This window comes from Sturnira hondurensis, unplaced genomic scaffold (genome assembly GCF_014824575.4).
Source record: "Sturnira hondurensis isolate 20B ecotype Veracruz unplaced genomic scaffold, ASM1482457v3 Scaffold0024400, whole genome shotgun sequence".
NCBI lineage: Eukaryota > Metazoa > Chordata > Mammalia > Chiroptera > Phyllostomidae > Sturnira > Sturnira hondurensis.
The window spans coordinates 5,983,847-6,001,286 of NW_028097031.1; the positions used below are offsets into that span (position 1 = coordinate 5,983,847).

Below are 17,440 nucleotides of genomic sequence, written 5' to 3' on the forward strand. Positions count from 1 at the left end.
TCATTTCTAATAATCCATTGCCACATTCAAGGTCATGAAGCTTTACTTTTTTTTTTTTTTGATGGTCTTACAGTTTTAGCTAAGTCTTTGATTCGCTCTTGTGTTTATTTCAGTATATGGTGTGACTGAGAATCCCAGTTGTCATAGCACTATTTGTTGAAAAGACTTCTCTTTTCTCCATAGAATGGTCTTAATCACTTTTGCTAAAACTCAGCTGGCCATACGTGTATGAGTTATTGGACTGAGTTCTATTTTGTTGGTTTATAGGTCTCTCATGTTAACAGGACACTGTTTGGTCAGTGTAACTTTGTAGTAAGTTTTGAAATAGGGAACTTGAGTCTTATAACTGTATTCTCCTTTCCCATTATTGTTTTGGATTATGTGGGGCCCCTTGCAGTTCCAAATTAATTGGAGAATGACTTCTGTTACTGCAGAAAAGGTTTTTGGAATTTTAATAGGAATTATGTTGAGTCAGTAAGTATCACTTTTGGGGGTAGTATTGATATCTTAATACTGTTTTCCCAGTCCTTGAATGTGGGATGTCTTTGTGTTTATTTGGTCTTTTAAATTTTCTTTTAGCAGTGTTTTGTAGTTTTTAGTGGAAGTTTTATACCTTCATGGTTAACTTTACTACTAGATCTTTTATTCTTTTGGATGTTACTGTGAATAGAATTTCTAAAGTTGGTTTGGGATTGTCATTGCTAACATGTAGATAAACAACTGGGTTTTCTGTGTTGACCTTATATCCTGCAACATAGGTGAATAATTAGCTCTGGCAGTTTTTCCCTTGGATTCTTCAGCATATTCTGTGTATGGTATCATGCCACTTTCCAGTCCCACTGCATGGCAGTGGTTGGAGAGGCTAGGTAGCATTCTCATCAGCTGCCCTGTCTCTGTCAGCGCCCAGTGTCTATGACGGTGGAAGTGTTCACTGCCAGCGGCGCCTGAACCTGAGGGTTGTCTGAGTGGATCACTGTTCCTGGTTGTGATCATATTCACTTCTCTGATACTAGAGATCCTGCTTATCCCTCCTGTAAGGGGAAGGAAGGTTTTCATCACCTGCGGTCACCCGTCTGTGAACCACTTTCTCTACGAGCGGTTCCTCTCCCACCAGTGCACACTTGTGCCTGCAGTTTGGCAAGTCTCTTGGGTTCACAGTCGATTATCTTGTTGGGGAGGAAATGACTGAGTGGTAAGTCTGTACACACGGGGATGCAGGATGGCAGCTAGAGGTGAATCTTTTGCATTTGACTTCCTTGGTGTTTGGTTAGCTTCTTGGATACATAATTCGTGCGTTTATTGAATCTGGTAGGTATTGGGTTGGCCAAAGTTTGTTTGTTTTTCCCGTACATTGGCTCTAGTTAGCGTTTAGTTGAGTTTAACTTCACTCAAAACACTTTTGTTAGATTATATTGTGAGAGCTGTCATATCAGCGTGCATTTTTTAAAAACTTAACAAAAATTGGTGAATTTTTGTGTAGCCATTTTAGTATCGACGATGGAAGAACATAAGCAACATTTTTGGCATATTATGCTTCACTATTTCAAGAAAGTACAAATGCAGCTGAAACAAAGATTTGTGCACTGTGTGGAGAAGGTGCGGTGACTGATGGGACATGTCAAGTGGCTTGTGAAGTTTCGTGCTGGAGATTTCTTGCTGGACAACGCTCCACGGTTGATAGATGAGGTGAAGTTGATAGTGATCCCATTGAGGCATTAATTGATGATAAGCAACATTCTTCCATGGAGGATTATAGCCAACATACTCAAAATATGCAAATCAAATATTGAAAATAATGTGCACCAGTCTAGTACGCCAGTTGCTTTGACATCTGGGTTCCACATAAGCTAAGTGAAAGAAACTTTGTATCTCTGGGTGTGATTCTCTACTTAAACGTTTCGTTTTTAAAACATTTAATAGGCAGTAAAAAGTGGATACTTTACAATAATGTGGAACTGAAAAGACTGGGGGGACAAGTGAAATGAACCACCACCAGTCACACCAAAGGCCAGTCTTCATCCAAAGGTAATACTGTGTATCTGGTGGGGTTGGGAGGGAGTCCTCTATATTGAACTCTTTCCGGAAAACCAAATGATTAATTCCAACAAGTACTGCTCCCCATCAGACCAGTTTAAAGCAGCACATAAAAGCCTCTGGAATTAGTCGACAGAAAACACATCAGGACGAGGCAAGACTGCATGTTCCTTCGATGACCAGGCAGAAACTTCGCACAGCCTGGCTGGGAAGTTCTTCCTCTGCTGTGTCCACTGGACATCGCCCTTTCGGATTGGTCCCTAATTATTTTGGTCTTTAGAAAATACTCTTAATGGGAAAAATTTTAATAACCTGAAAGACTGCAGAAGGCACCTGGAACAGTTCTTTGCTCAAAAAGATAAGTTTGGGGAAGATGAGCATGAAGTTGCCCGAGAGACCGCAGTGGAACAAAATGGTGAATATGTTAAGTGAAGTTATTGCTGAAAATGAAAAAGTCTAATTTTTATTGACCGTTCGGACAAACCAATATTTAACCATTATTTCCTTAGATAATTCTTTCCACCTTTTTCCTTTTGTAACTTCCATTATGCATGTGCTGGCATGCATAATGATGTCCCACAGGTCTTTTCAGCTCTGCTCTTTGCTTTCTTCTTGTTCCTTACACCTATAATTTTTTAAAAGATTTTATTTACTTAGCTTTAGAGGGGAAGGGAAGGAGAGAGGGAGAGAAAGATCAATGTACGGTTGCCTCTTGTGCGTCCCCTGCTGGGAACTGGCCTGCAACTCAGGCATGTGCCATGACTGGGAATTGAACTGCGATCCTCTGGTTTGAAGGCCCATGCTCAATCCACTGAAGACGTATCTTCAAGTGTCTGATTCTTCTACAGGCTCAAATCTGCTATTTAAACAGTCTAGTGAAGTTTCATCTCAGTTGTTGTACTCTTTGATTCCAGAATTTCTCTTTGGTTCCTTTCTGTAATTTCTCTGTCTATTGATCTGTTTGTTGAAACATTGTTCCACTGGCTTCCTTTAGTTCTTTGTGCTTAAGACAGTTGGGGTCTGTGTATAATCAGAGACAGTTTCTGCTAATCTTTTTCTTGTGAATTGGCGTGTTGTTTTTGTTTATTTGTTTATGTAGGAAATTGAGCGTTTTAAGTATTGTCATTTGTGGACTGTGGGGTTGAGTACTCTCCCTGACCCCTTCCTGTCCTCAGGGCTGTGCGCTGTGGGTTGCAGTCGTGGGTTCCTTCAGTGGCCCTCCTACATGGTTTTTGTGAAGTCTGTGTGCTTTGGCTGGGGTGGTCTCTGATTCATAGGTTGGGGTTGCCTAGTGTTCTTTTTTTGTTATTGCTTTTAAGGAAAATAATATTTTAATGAGAAAGTGGGAAAATAAATGATAAACAAAAGATAAGAGTTTACATCAGGATCAGTATATTGCTTGTGTCAAGTTTGCAAATTCTCACAGCGGAGACAGGTTTTGGCCCTTTTTTTTTTAACTTTTTTTATGGGGGTTATGCTGGTTAATGGAATAGGTTTCAAGTGTCCAATTCGGGAACACATTATCTATATATTGTGCTGTGTGTTCCTCACCCCAAGTCATGTTCCCCGTGTGTCACCGTTCATCTCCCCCTACTCTCGGGTTGCGTCCTTTGATAAGACTTTGTAGATTCACTGGTTGCTGAAAGTCATTCCAGTGCAGCACAATAGCGCTTTAACTTCAGCTGTGCGTGGAACTGGGGTTCTCAGAGTTCTTTGAACAAGAGCCATCTTTACTGTGTTCAGTTATGTTTTCTTGCAGATGCATGATTGGAGCCTAAAAGGGATTTAGAAAGTGAAAGAAAAACAACTGTCTTGGCTCACTGTGGGGCGTTTCTGTAATGCTTAGCCGCACCTTTAGAACTCCGCCTTAGCCTTCAGCTCTTGCTTTGGCTGAACTGAAAGACGATCCAGGGGTGAAAGCTCAGTTAGGGTTTTCAGGTTTTCCTCTGCGTGGCCATCTTGTCTTGGGCATTTGTGCCCGTGTCTGAGTTACCTGGTGTAAGGGAGTTCTTTGCAATGAATCATTTCCCAAAGAAATTCTCTTTTAGACATCCCCCTCAGGCTTTGGGTGTGCTGTTGAATCATTTGTAAACCACGGTCCCAGGCAGGGGGCGACCTCTGCCGCACAGGTACAGGTGAGTTCGTACAGGTACAGGTGAGTTCCCTCCGCACAGCAGCTTTCCCCTCCATGTTTCCCTCCAGACAAAGGCAGGTGCCCCTCTTCATTCCTCCCATGGCCCCCCTCTGACTCCAGAACTGAAATCCTGGCTCCCACACTGGCTGTCAAAGATTTCCACTATGCCAGGGAGACAGATGGGGGTCAAGGGCATGTGACGGGCATGTGATGGAAGGACAGGAGAGGGGAGTAGGACTGACCTTAACAGTGTCCTTTCAGTTAATCATCTCTTTGAATATCTTCTCTCCAAATAATGGTTACATTCTGACAGTAAGAGGTTACAACTTCACCACATGAATTTGAAGGGGTTGGGGGCACAATTGAACCCGTAACGTTTGCACAAGGAAAGGAAGGTGGAATGAAATCAGATGGCACAAAGCACAATTAAGATGAATTTGGGTGGAGCTTTTGAAACTCATTTGCCTTTACTTATGCAGTGAAATACAGTTTCTTTTTCCTTGCACCCTCCAAGGTTCCATGGCTGGGCCTTGTATGTTAGACTGACAAAAGATAGGTTACAAGAGAAAACAAAGATGTTTGTTGTTCATGTCTGGGAGTACCAGAGATGAGTAAATCAGAGATGGTTAGAATTTCAAGTCTCTTCATAGGCTAAAGGGAGGGTGGGAACAGGGAACTTACTGGGAGAGCAGATGACTTTTGGAAAGGTAGGTAAATGGATTGATCTTTCAGAGAATTGATGGGAGAAATGATAGTTTGTGGTAGAATCTTGGGGATATCTCAGGGGACAAAGTTGGAGTTTCTTCGTGAAGATTAGGGGATTGATTGATCATTGTTTTGGGAGGCTCTGCTATTATGAATAGCATTTTGGGAATTCAAATGCCTTCAGAACCATTCTTATGCCAAAGTGGCATATTTTGGGGTGGCACATCCTGATGTCAACACACTCTTGTGCAAATGCCATAATATCACCTAGTATCTGCTCTTTCCTTTTTTCAGAACACGAACACTGATGCCATTAGCTGTTGATATTTTATTGTTTAAGAACTAGATTTAAATTAAAATTCATAAAGACATTGCAGAAATGGATAGGTGATATTAATGGTTATCTCAGTGATTTCAGTTTATAACTTCTCACTTAACCATTATTTTGGGTGAGACTCTTTAAAATCATTAGCTTTAAATTACTGGTTAATTTAAGTTCTGTGGAGTTTCCTGTGAACTTTCATTTGATGGCAGTTATAATTTCCCATTCAGGTTGCGTTAGAAATGTAATCTTCAGAGTTTCAACACAGTTGTTGGGAAAGTAACAGTCTGTCACAAATGCACAGACATCACAAATACTTAGTGTTTAGCTTCATGTCAGAATAGATAATGAAAATCCTTCATACACCCTAAAACATTTTAGGTTTCATTTTTATTTTAGAAGACTTAAAAAAGTAACATAAGGTGGTAGTGGAATTAGAATTTCTTTTTTTATATATAGTTCATTTTGATATTAGGCATGCTCTTAAAATCTTGTATTTGTTTCATAAGTATTTTTCTGGAATTCTGTCAGGTTTTTTGAATTGTGTCAATATTTTTCTATCCCTGGCTCTCATGAGCATTTTTTAAACATTTACCACACTGAATTAACTATATATATATATATATATATATATATATATATATATAGTTAATTAAGTAGAATATTTGAAGTAGAATATTTCTGTAATATTTTAGAATCTTTTAAAAAGTATTTTAGGATATTGATAGGACTTTAAAAATTAGGGGCATAGCACTTATATTTGAAAGAAGACTTGCAAAAGGAAGATTGGTCGTGGTATCTATCGTTTTGTTAAAATTTTTCACTTGAGATTGTAAGTGTAAGACATTTGTTATTAAACTTGGATATTTTGATGTTTAGAAAATTTGATTTATTCATTGACTAATAGTGTAAGCTGTATATTGAAATGAGTACAGTTGCCCACTTGGCTGTGGCCTTATTTAAAAAAACTGAATTTACTATGTTAAGATTGGGCTGGCAACTTGTAGAGCTTATTGTTGCAATTTGAGAGAGGCTCCCAGAAATCTAAATTTAGAATGCGGAAGATAAGTGATTGCTCAGAAACAGGGTGGGGCAAAAGCAGGTTTACAGTGGTTTGTGTGGAAAATAATGCAATAGGAAGTAACAGTGTGAGAATAAACTCCAGTGTTTCACATAATCAGAATTGTAAACCTACTTTTGCCCTGCCCTGTGTTTAAGATAGCTACTGTGATGATTGTAATAAAAAAACACCTTTTAATGATGGAAAATTTCAACCATGTAACTAGAGAGAAGAGTGTTTCTGCAGCCCCTTGAACCAACGTAAATGTGTGGACAGCCATGTTTTAGTGTAAATCCAGTCAGTAGTCCTGGGTTTGTGGTAAAGCACATTGCAGTTGTGTCCGGTTCACTGTAAGGACATGACAGTGTGTATATTTCTCTTCTGTGCTGTCATCTCCCTAACCATTGTGACACCTAAAGTGGTGAGTAATCTCTTAATGCCATTTCATATTCAGTCATGTTCAAGTTTTTAATTATGTCATAATTTTCATTCTTAAGGGTAGGTTAGCTTGAGTAAAGGATCTGTTTGTATCTAAGGCCCACACATTTTATTTGATTGCTCTGCCTATTCAAACCTTTTATTTGTGGAAGAAACTAACTCATTTTACCTGCAGAACAGCCTGTGATCTGGATTTGTTGAATCACCTTCCTCAAAATGTCCTTGCGTTCGGTGACTCTGGATTGAACTTCTGCGGAGTGGTGGCTCGATCAGATTTCATACTCCATGTAGGCCGGGGGGCGAGGAGGCGTCCTGGATGGCTCTCTGCCTTCTCGGGACACTTGGTGTGTCCTCTGTTTGTGCTAAGACTGTTGCACAATCGTTTTTTAAAATGAGCTTTATTGAGATAAACTTTTTACAGTAAAATTAACCAGTTTTTAGCATACAGTTTGATGAGTTCTGGCAAATGTGCACATGTGTGTAACCATCACCACAATCCCAGCAAACACCTGATAGCTCAGAAATTTCCTCCTGCCCTTTGCAGTTGGTCCCCTCCCCCACAGGCCCTACACTCACTCTACTGGTCTAGTTTCTATCACTTTATTCTCGCCTTTTCTAGAATTTCATTACAAATGGAATTTTAAAGTGGTGAGGTCGTCGTGATTTACAGGAGCTAGAGATGAGAAGATGATTTTGGTCAGGAGCTACAGGTCTAATGCCTTCCGTTTTTATGACAGGGACTTGCCATGAGGTGTTGAAGCCCTGTTTCATTGAGGCGGAGAGACTGGACCTAAATGGCGCAGCATGACTTTGCTCCAGCCTGGCTTAATTTTCCCACTCCACCATCATCAACAAAGGTACCCGTTCTTGCATCTCTCTTCTCTTTTTGTCTTCCTGTCTGCTTCTGCTGTTCACATTCTACACAAGTGTAGTTAATATAAAGGTTTAATATTTTTGTGGAGAAGTACTTTTTGTATTGCTGTGTAAGTTAGTTTATATTTAATCTATTGGTTCTTACTATTTAAAAAGTTAGTTTTTAATATTGGATCAACATGTGAAACCATTCACTTCAAAATGTCTTTTGCTACAGATTAAAGTTCCACACACTGTTTTAAGCCATATCGAATTAGTGTTGCACCCTGCCTTTTTCTGTGTTATTTTTCTAATAACTTGCCTTTTCTAACATTTTTTTGAGCGGAGGTTTTTGAAGTCTTTCCATATAACTGGAAGACGACTTTTTTGTATGATCAATGAGATTTCGAATGGCACATTGCTTAAGTTTCAGGAGTGATGAGGACTTTGCAATAGTTGTTACATACAGGGACTCACTAATCTAAGAGTTGTTCATTTTACTAAAATACCCAAACAGAATAGCTTGTATGGGGGAGCTCGGAATTGGTTAGGGTCACTCACTCTGCTGGGCTGAAGAGCTGTCTGCCACGTCCTCTTCCCTGATGTGGAGGGTTGGAGGGCGGGCCCTACCCTAGTGTGCCTGTTGACACAGCTTTACCCAGTGTGGGCAGTGTTGCACGGCACAGTGTGGGGGGCAGCTGTTAGGGGGCGTTTTATAGTTTGGACGGTTGTTACCTTAGGAAGGCTTGTTGGATCATAATAAATTTGGCCCATAATACGGTGAAAAGCCGCACTGGAGCGACAGAATTCCTAGACAATAGAATTTAATGTTTGAAGGTTGATCTTAATGGTCATGTCAGCTGACCTTTTTAGATACAGATGGAATCTCTGGAGGTTAATTGACTTGCCTGTGGTCATGTAGTTAGTGTGAGTTTAGATTAGAATCCAGGATATATTTCCTATTTTTACTCTTCCAATAGGATTAGTTTTCGGCATTCTGTAAGGTGATTAAACATTTTGTTTACTGTGAAATAGGGTTTGAAAATTGTTAGGGAATGGAGACCTCTGCTGATGAAGCCGCTGAGATCACTTCTTAGTTACAGATGCTGTTTACCCCTCTTCCTCTTCTGTGTTGGTTTCTGGAATTTTCTTTTTAATTTTCTTCCCTAAGCTGTGCTCATCCATCTTTTTAGAGGGTTCATTTCTTTTTTCCCCAGGCTTTCTTCAGAGCTTGGATACACATGAATTTCCTGTTTCCCCTTTATATCCTTTTTCTTTGAAATAAGTATAAGATTGGTTTTCATTTTTAATCAGATCAATAGTAATTACCATCTCCTGGAATATTAGTTGCAAAACATTATAAAGTTTGAGAATAACTTTCAAATGCTAGTTTGATGTTGACAGAGATTGACTTCTGTTTATGTGTGGTGAACCCTGCCCACTCGGGCTCCTGCGGTCAAGAGCCCGACCCCGGATCTGCTCACAGGCCCTCTTGCACAGGGATGATGGTCCTGAGAATCGGGACTGCTTATTCTAAATTCTTACCCATAGTTTATCCAAACTGTCTTCTGAAAATGAGATTGAGGGAGGGGGAGAGAGAGCAGGAAAAACATTGATGTAAGAGAGTAATAACATCAATCTATTGCCTTGACTAGGACCAGACCTGGGACTTGAATTGAACCAGCAGCTTTGTACTTTGTGGGACGGTGCCCAACTGAGCCACACCAGTCAGGACCAAATTCATTTTGAGAGCACAAACAACCTTTTAGTAATGCCTTTTTAAAAAACCTATTTTATATGACTTATACCTTGTCTTTACCCTTTTATCTCGAAGTCACTATCCATGGATTCTCCTTTATAATTGACCCCTTGTTTTCTTTCGGAGCCCTTTTAACTTTTATGCTATGTGGAACAAACAATAATTATTGTTGGGTTCTTTATTTCAACTTAATGAAAGTCACTTGTTTGAAGGGATGATACAGGACTTACGGGTATTTTCAGAGCCAGCTGCACTTCAGTAGCTTCCTGAGTTGTGTAGGATTTTAGCCCCATCGTGTGGTGACATGTTAAACTGCATCGGTAATGTCTGGCAGAGAGCATCCGTTGGCTGTTGGAGTAGATGCTCACTTGGGACCCAGTAGGAAGGAAAGTTCATGTAACGTTCTTGTGGGCACTAAAAAGACATGTACCTGTGGTGCACTAATATTTTCTTTTGTGGTCTTTTGTTCTTTTTTCTGTTAAGAATGCAAAATGTTACTAATTTCATCATTCTTTAACAGGTTCTCACCTCTAGTTTGAAAAGTAACGTTTTATTATTGAACAGAAATGGCTGTAGATACTGAAAAATTTAGACCTCTGTTTAGACGAGCCTTGTGCAGATGTTTCTCCTCTCCATCACCTGCCTTCAGAAGCTCGGTGCAGTGATGGCAGTTGGGCAGAGGCGCCCTGTACTGTGCGATTGTTTGGAGAGGGGGCTGCCAGGGGTGCGGCGTTAGGAGTAGATGGGCTGAGGGAAAAGGAAACATAAAAACACGTGTGATTCTGCTCCATTAGTCAGTACATTTTCACATTTGTATTCAGTATCCTGTCGTTACGTGTGTGGCTGAAGTGTAGCAGTAGTGCTTTGTGGAGTCTTTCATGGTGACATTTTAAAGACAGCTAGTAATACTGTGTTTTTCAGTGGTGACAGCGCTGTCAGCCTGAGCGGACATGTGTGCTATTTAAACTTTCAGCCATTAGAGGATCAGACAATTCAGTCAGACTGGTAGCCTGGTTGGTTTCCAAACTTTTGTTTACTGTGTAGAATTTTTTGTTACTGATTCAGATATTCTAAGGAATCCAGAAAAGGAATTAAAATGTGGAAGAGGGAAAGGGATAGAGATAGTCTCTTCCTTGCTCATTGTAACATCTAATCTTTCTGGAGGCCTCACGACATGCCAGTCACTCTGTAAAACATGTGATACGAAGGCCCACAGGAATCCTAAGAGGTAGATACTCTGTTTTTTCCCCTCATTTACAGACGAGGGAATGAGGCCGAGAGACATGTGTAATCTGTTCCAAAGGGCTTGAGCTAGGGTAGGAGTCCATGTGTTCCTCGCTGTAAAATGTATCAGTTTAGTAATCTCCTTTCTTGATTATTAGGTGGTAGACGAATTTGCAGAAGTGAAATGCCAGGATGCTTTTACACATGTGCCAGAGTATATTTGTGTCCTGGTTTGGGTGAACACATGAAATCGCTTTTTCCCTTTGAGCATGGGGGTCTCCAGCATCTCTGTGCAGTCAGTACGCGGGGAACTAGCGCATCCCGGGGGCCGGATGGCCTTCTGTGGGGTGGGTCTCCATGGGTGGTTCAGTTGGTTAGTTCCCTGTTAATGGACTCAGCTGCAGAAATGTTTGATAGATAGTGCCCAATCGCTTTTTGCAAATGTACCAATTTATAATCCCATCAAAATATGGGGTCCCCCCCGTGTTGGCAATACTGGATGTTTTCACATTTTTAATCTTTGCGAAATTGAATGAAAAATGGAAGTCTATTGAGCATATTTTTGTGTTAGGAAGTCTCTTGTTCATATAATCCATTTCTTAGTGATTTGTAATAGCTCTTTTTGTATTGAGGGATTTGTTTGCCATTAATATTGCACATATTTTTCTAGGGAGAAGTGTAAGAAAAGTGGAATGAACACTTACCCCCCCATGAGAGCCACATCTTGCCATTTTGGCACAGGAAGTAAAACACTGTAGAGTTGAAGTGCACTGTTTACTTCTCCATGGTCCTTTTTTTGGTCTTCATTCCCCCCAGAGGTAGTCTCAGTGCTTGTTCTTCTATTATTATTACATATGTGAATGTCAATAAATACTTTTGATCTGCACGTTTAAAAAGTTTACATAAATGATTACCATCGATTTGTCTGCATCTTGCTTTTACAGTCATTCCGTCTTTGAGTTTCTTCTTTTCATGTTGATTCCTGCAGATTTAGTATGTTTGTATGAAACTCTGTACAGTATTCTACTTTGTGCTTCCATACCACATTTCATTTGTCCATTGAAGTTCCGACTGCTGTGGGTTACTGCAGAGAGCACTGCGCTGCATACTCTTGTAAGGTTTCCTTGTGCATAAGGACAAGTGTTTTTGGGGCCAGCACTCCTTAAATACACAGAATATAACCTGGGGGCTTTGTTCACCTGCGTGTTCTGATGACAGCAGTCCTCAGGGGAGGGCTCTAGCCAGCTCCAGCACTCCCTGGGTGGGGCGGGCTCTGTCTTTTCTGTGGGCCAGACTTCAGAGCGCATGATGGTAGGACGGGAATTGCTGGGACTTGATTCCAACATTGCCACGTTCTCTTCCATTGGTGTGCTGCGTTCTACTCCTGCATTTTGGGTAGGGGTATTTACTTTATACTGTTGCTAAAGTTTTTTCATATTGTCAGAGTTAATATTTCTGCCATTCTTTTGCTATGAGATACATCTTACTCTTCTTGGACATTGGGTCACATTTCTGTGAATTGTCTATTCACATTCTCTGTTCCTTTTGAGTTGCTTTTTTCATACTGGTTTAGGACATACATGTGCACATGTGCATATGTGTCATTTTAATCTCTTCAAATAAAGTTACTTTTTTTTCTCATTTAGTCTTCATGTATTTGGCTAGGTGTATTCAAGTGCCTTACTGCTATTCAAAAAACTTTAAGTTCTTGCTACAGACTGCTTGTTAGTAATGTGCGCAGCAACCTGAAGTCCTAGTCTGTAATGTCTGTGGGATTTTTAATATGGACAAACAGTTGTCCACAAACACTTCTCAGTTTTTTTAATCGACCTTCTCAGTCCTGTTACTTGTATTTCTTTATTCCTCTTTTACTGTGCTGTGTGTCAGTGTGTGAGGGTCTAGGATTTTACTTTATCATCCTTCAAACTGGTAAGCTGGCCTTGAGGGCTGGTGGAAGACTGGAGACTCCTGGGTGAGAGGTAGAGTGCTCCGTCACTCAAGGTGCAGCAGGCAGCATGGGCCGGGGCTGGCACTGGCCTTCACATACCCAGAGCTTCGGGAGTGTGTGGAGTGTCCGGGTGGATGCTGCCCTTGCACTGAGTAGTGGATCCACCGCTTCTGTCGTCAGCCTGCTCTTGTCCCAGAGAAGGATATGGCCTGTTTCTCAATGCAGCTTGCTGCAAACTTATCCCTGAGAAACGGGCCACACAGAAAGAGCGGTCCAGGCCTTGCGCTCTTGGCACACAGCAGTTAAGAGTGTTCTGATTGCGCACCCAGCAGTCTGCTCATTAGCCATGCATGTTCTTGGCCAGACTTGTATTTTCACTCGACTGTACCACTCTGCCAGCCACTCTGATTAAGCTAATGGAGGGTAGAACCAAATTCATTTACTGCATCTTGATAAATGGCATTTATGGAATTAATCAGAAACCAGGCGGTAGGTTGAGTTTGTTCCCAACTGTAAGTAAGTTTCAAAGGGACCAGTAGATGGTTTTTTAGCCACTGTTGTATGATTTAAGGCCACCCTATTATTTGTTCACCTCTCAAGGGAGTTTAAACTGACCTGGATTTTGGTGTCATTACCTGTGATTGTAGAGGCAATAGATGGGCCAAATAGCAGCTCTCATCCTCAGTAAAAGACACTCTGTGGCCAATTTTTCCCTCTACACAAACATGTCACCTGGAAGGGACACAGATCACTGCAGTTTGGGGTGTGATGTTAAACTTGATCTGGGTCCCTATCACATCATTTTGCTTAAAGTGGCATTCACAGTGTCACCATACATGTCATCACAGCTGGGACAGCAACCCTCAACCTTTTGTCTCAGGGCCCACACAAACTAGTTACTGAAATTCTGCAGCATACCAGAAAAGTACATATTTTGCCTATCTGACCAAACATAGGTGTAGTTTTGATTCATTCAAGCACAACAGTTGTCGTGTTGCGATTGTTACGTTTTATTTGACAGTCTAAGGGAAAAGGGGTCAGTGCCGCTGACTAGTCAGGTACGGTGTGTTGGACACTTCTTGTAGCACACTGGTTGAAAATCACAGCCGTTAAGAACATTTGGGTGTTAAGAGGACCATGTGCATTTTTATCTGGAGGATGAAACATGGTGTGCAGGATGGACCGTGTGTGTGTGTCCTTCCACGGTCTGGGGTTGCTCTCGGGCAGGCGCAGCACAGTAGCTAAGAGCCATTAGAGCCATGGGAGGTCTTGGTCTCAGCCTGTGGGCGTGACGGCGAGCGTAGGGGCGGGTCAGTGGTGTCCAGCTGCTGTGGGAGGCAGGCAGTGGTGCTGGCTCTCGGGGCAGGGAGAGCTGTCCCTGCTCTCCCTCCCAGGACCTGCTGGCATCACAGGCACTCCCTCTACCCCCACGAGATCTCTGTGTGTCCCATTCCAGCAGCTCGGGGTTCACAGAGAAAGAACAGTCCCCGGATTTCTGATCCTAAGGAGTTGGATGTGGGAGGGCCAGGGCATTTTTACACAGTTTTCAGGGAGCCACGCTAGCCCTCACCTTGGTTCACATGCATCACTGCTCGGGGAGGCTTGGTGAGAATGGGCCGGCGCTCATGCAGATCCTCGTGCCTGCAGGGCCAGGGTGTCTGAATTCCTTAGGTTCCTTTGTCCTGGGCCATCACCCTGACGGCTGGCCTGGCCTGCATGTGCACTTAGGGGAAACACAGAAGCATCATGTCCAGGTTATTAAGCAGGCCAGGATCTGGAGTTTCTACAGTAGGTCTAGGTAGTCTCGTAACTCGTCACTTCTCCTGACTGCTGTTCAGGACGTGGTGGAGGAGATGGTCTCTGCGGCCAGGCTGGGTCATGCTCTTTGACCAGTGGCTCCCTTACTGAGGTGCGTGAGGGGCGAGGGCTGCCGACTTTCAGGGTGCCCTGCGCTGGTTTTTGAGGAGACGATTAGAATGCTCCATGTCACCAGGTGCCAGTGGGTAGTAGGAAGCATGGAATGCTGGCCTGCTGTGGGGGTGACTGCTACTGGTCTGGGATGCCAAAAACACGACATGGGTTAATTTTGAGGATCACAGTAGTATGACCAGAGTCAGCCAGTCAGACTGTAGCAGCAACACTGTGACTTGTGAAAGTCCCGACAAGGTGAGGTGCCATTGACCTCTCCAAGAAGTGGTCAGAGGCTTGATGCAAGTCCCTAGTGTCAACGTGGACCAGCTTTTGGCAGAAGTCACACCCCAACAGGCAGTGGTAGTGCCACACGAGAGAGATCAAGTCTTTGATCTACCAATCTGTGGTTCAGATAAGGACAGGCTGGCGAGGCCAGTGGCACTAGACCAAGAGCCAGAAAGATGCAAAATATCTGGGCCTTGAGATGTCATGTAAGGTGAGGGTCCCTGCCAAGAGGGTCCAAGTCGTGCCACTTGGATGAGCACGACTGCTGCAGACCCTGGGGAGCCTTCTCATGTGCCTGGTCTGGGCCAGGGGACCCTCGGCTTCCCTTTACACTGTGAGCTCTGTGGGCGTAATGTCTGTGTTGCTACAACACAGGGTTTGTGGTGCAGGGTTTGGGTTTTCATCCTATATCCGAGCTTAGCAGACTGGTCTGGTACTGTTTCCTGGGTGTTGGGAGACAACATGTGACAGTCAAGGACCTTGTCCTTCACGGCCCTGCACACAGCATGAGGCCCGAAGAAGCAGGGAGCTTGCCCCGGGGAGTCCCGTGGAGCAGCGTGAGCCGGGGAGGCCCAGTTGGGTGTGTGTGGTGGGTTCCCCACAGGGAGGAGCTCCGCTCTTTGTCCTAGAGGAAAGTGGTGCCTAATGTAGCTCAGAGAATCGATCAGGGCTTTGAAAAAGTTTGAAGTTTTTATTGTGATTTTACCAGGTTAATGGGTTAATATTGGGGAAAACCAGCAATTTTCATAAATAGTTTCTATTACACAGTTTTAATATTTAAAAATAGTTTTTACACATTCTTTTGATACTTTTTAAAAAACATTTGTTTTGGGGAAGGAGGAGTTTTGAAGTAAATTTAGAGAACTTAAGATAGAACTGTAGCTTTGTTCGCTGTAATATTCTAATATTGGAGAAAACCTTGAGTTATTTAATTCAAGCAGTGTGTGTGGTACAGACGATCCCATTTTGTTACAAGAGAAATGCACCGTATTTTGCCTCGCTTCCCTTACCCCACTGCACCGCTGCTGTTTCAGGCTGGGTTGAGGTGGTTGGGCTCAGTGAGAGCGGTGCTGTTTTCACCGAGTGGAGAGAAGGCACCAGCAGCAGAGCCCACCCTGCAAGTCACCAGCCAGCAGACACATCACAGACAACTGCAAAGTCATCTTAACCATTTGTCATTCTTGGAAATAAATTAAGCCAGAGAGTATTAGTTTTTAAAGTTGGTTATATTTAGGTTTCACATGTAGGTTTACCTATATGCTTATAATGTGTTTCAGTCTTCATTGAATTTCGAGAAGCATTCTGAGAATTTTTCTTGGACAGAGAGTCGTTATGATGTGAATCGTCGACGACACAACTCTTCAGATGGCTTTGATTCTGGTATTGGACGTCCTAACGGAGGTAAAATTTGCTAAGGAATGATAGAATTTAAGGGTTTGTTTATGTTCTTTAAGAATGTTTTGATTGCGATTTGTTCTTTAGGCATAACTATCTTCTTTGAATTTATAATACTTTCCATGATCAAAAAAGGTAACTTTGGAAGGAAAGAGAAAACTGGATGGCGGACGCATGGAAGAAATGGAGCCGAAAACATAAATCACCGGGGGGGATACCACGGCGGGGGCAGCTCCCGTTCTCGCAGCGGTGGTTTCCATCCTGGGAAGAGTCAAGGGCTGCACGAAAACAGCGTCCCTGACAGCGACCCAGGGAGGAGAGAGGACAAGAGGGAGCGCAGGCAGTTTGAGGCTGAGGATTTCGTAAGTTCCTTGTGATTTGAGTACAAGTGCTGTTTCCGCAGGTGCTGGGGCAGCAGGAGGTTTCACCAGCCCAGCCCCTTCCCTGTGGAGATCCCATTTGCCTGCTTTGTTTTAAAGGCTTTTGTTCATAATTCTCCCTTCCCTTCGCTCTCCCCTCCTCCCCTCCTCCTACTTACTCCTGAGTCTTCCTCACCATGTGGTCTTTGTACATTTGTGGTGTTTGATTTCTTACAGAAGTGTAAACAGTTTCTCTTAGAGATAGTGCCTGAGTTCAGTGGGTTGTTTGCAAATGCATCATAGTATCTTTAAGAATCTGTTAAATATTTGGAAGGAGTATTTTACCCATACATTTTACTTAGATTGTCTCTCTTAACACTTGATTATTCATGTATACTCCTAAATTAATTCCAGGATAGTTCGCCTTTCTTTGAGCTACTGTCTCTGAGTTTTTTGTGGTCAGGGAAGGCAAACTAATTGTTGGCCTAAGTCAGAAATAATTAGGAATATCAGTTCCACTACTAAAAACAAGCATGAACTAATTAAAAACAAAATTTTGTTAATATTTTTCCTTTGGGTAAATATCACCGTGTGACTGGTTTTCTAAACACCATGTTTCTCAAGCTACATAAAAAGTGACTTAGGGTACAGTCTTTATCTAGTTCTTGTGATTCATTGCTGATAATCTGTATGTGTACTTGTTCATTCTTCATTCTGCATGTGTGTACATGGCTCTGAGTCTAGCTGTTCGTGACCTTTCCAAATACACAGGTGAGAAAGATAGGCCAGGTCCCCGCTCTTACTGAATTTCTGTTCTGTTGAGGACCTTCACACTATAGAAAGGAAAAATAATTAGCGTTTTGTGGAGATTTTAGACAGGAAGTAACTGAGTGGCCATTGTGGTTTGGGAGATGAGGAGAGGTTTCTCTAGGGAATGTCCTTTAATCTGGGACGGGAAGGCATGTGCTGTGTTAAGACTAGGAGAAAGGGGGAGAGCTGTGGGCAGGCCCCAAA

At 42.4% G+C, this 17,440-nt stretch overlaps 1 protein-coding gene across 5 annotated transcripts in view; it reads left to right on the top strand.

The window, feature by feature from the left end:
- Positions 1-17,440, top strand: part of GPBP1 (GC-rich promoter binding protein 1) — a 64,074-nt gene that overhangs the window by 21,953 nt on the left and 24,681 nt on the right. For all 5 annotated transcript variants that reach the window (XM_037038539.1, XM_037038538.1, XM_037038540.1 and 2 more), the window contains exons 3-5: positions 7,431-7,550; positions 15,950-16,073; positions 16,203-16,429. In XM_037038539.1, coding sequence (XP_036894434.1) covers positions 7,488-7,550; positions 15,950-16,073; positions 16,203-16,429 — 414 coding nt within the window. In that variant the 5' untranslated portion in view covers positions 7,431-7,487. The remainder of the gene's footprint in view (positions 1-7,430; positions 7,551-15,949; positions 16,074-16,202; positions 16,430-17,440) is intronic.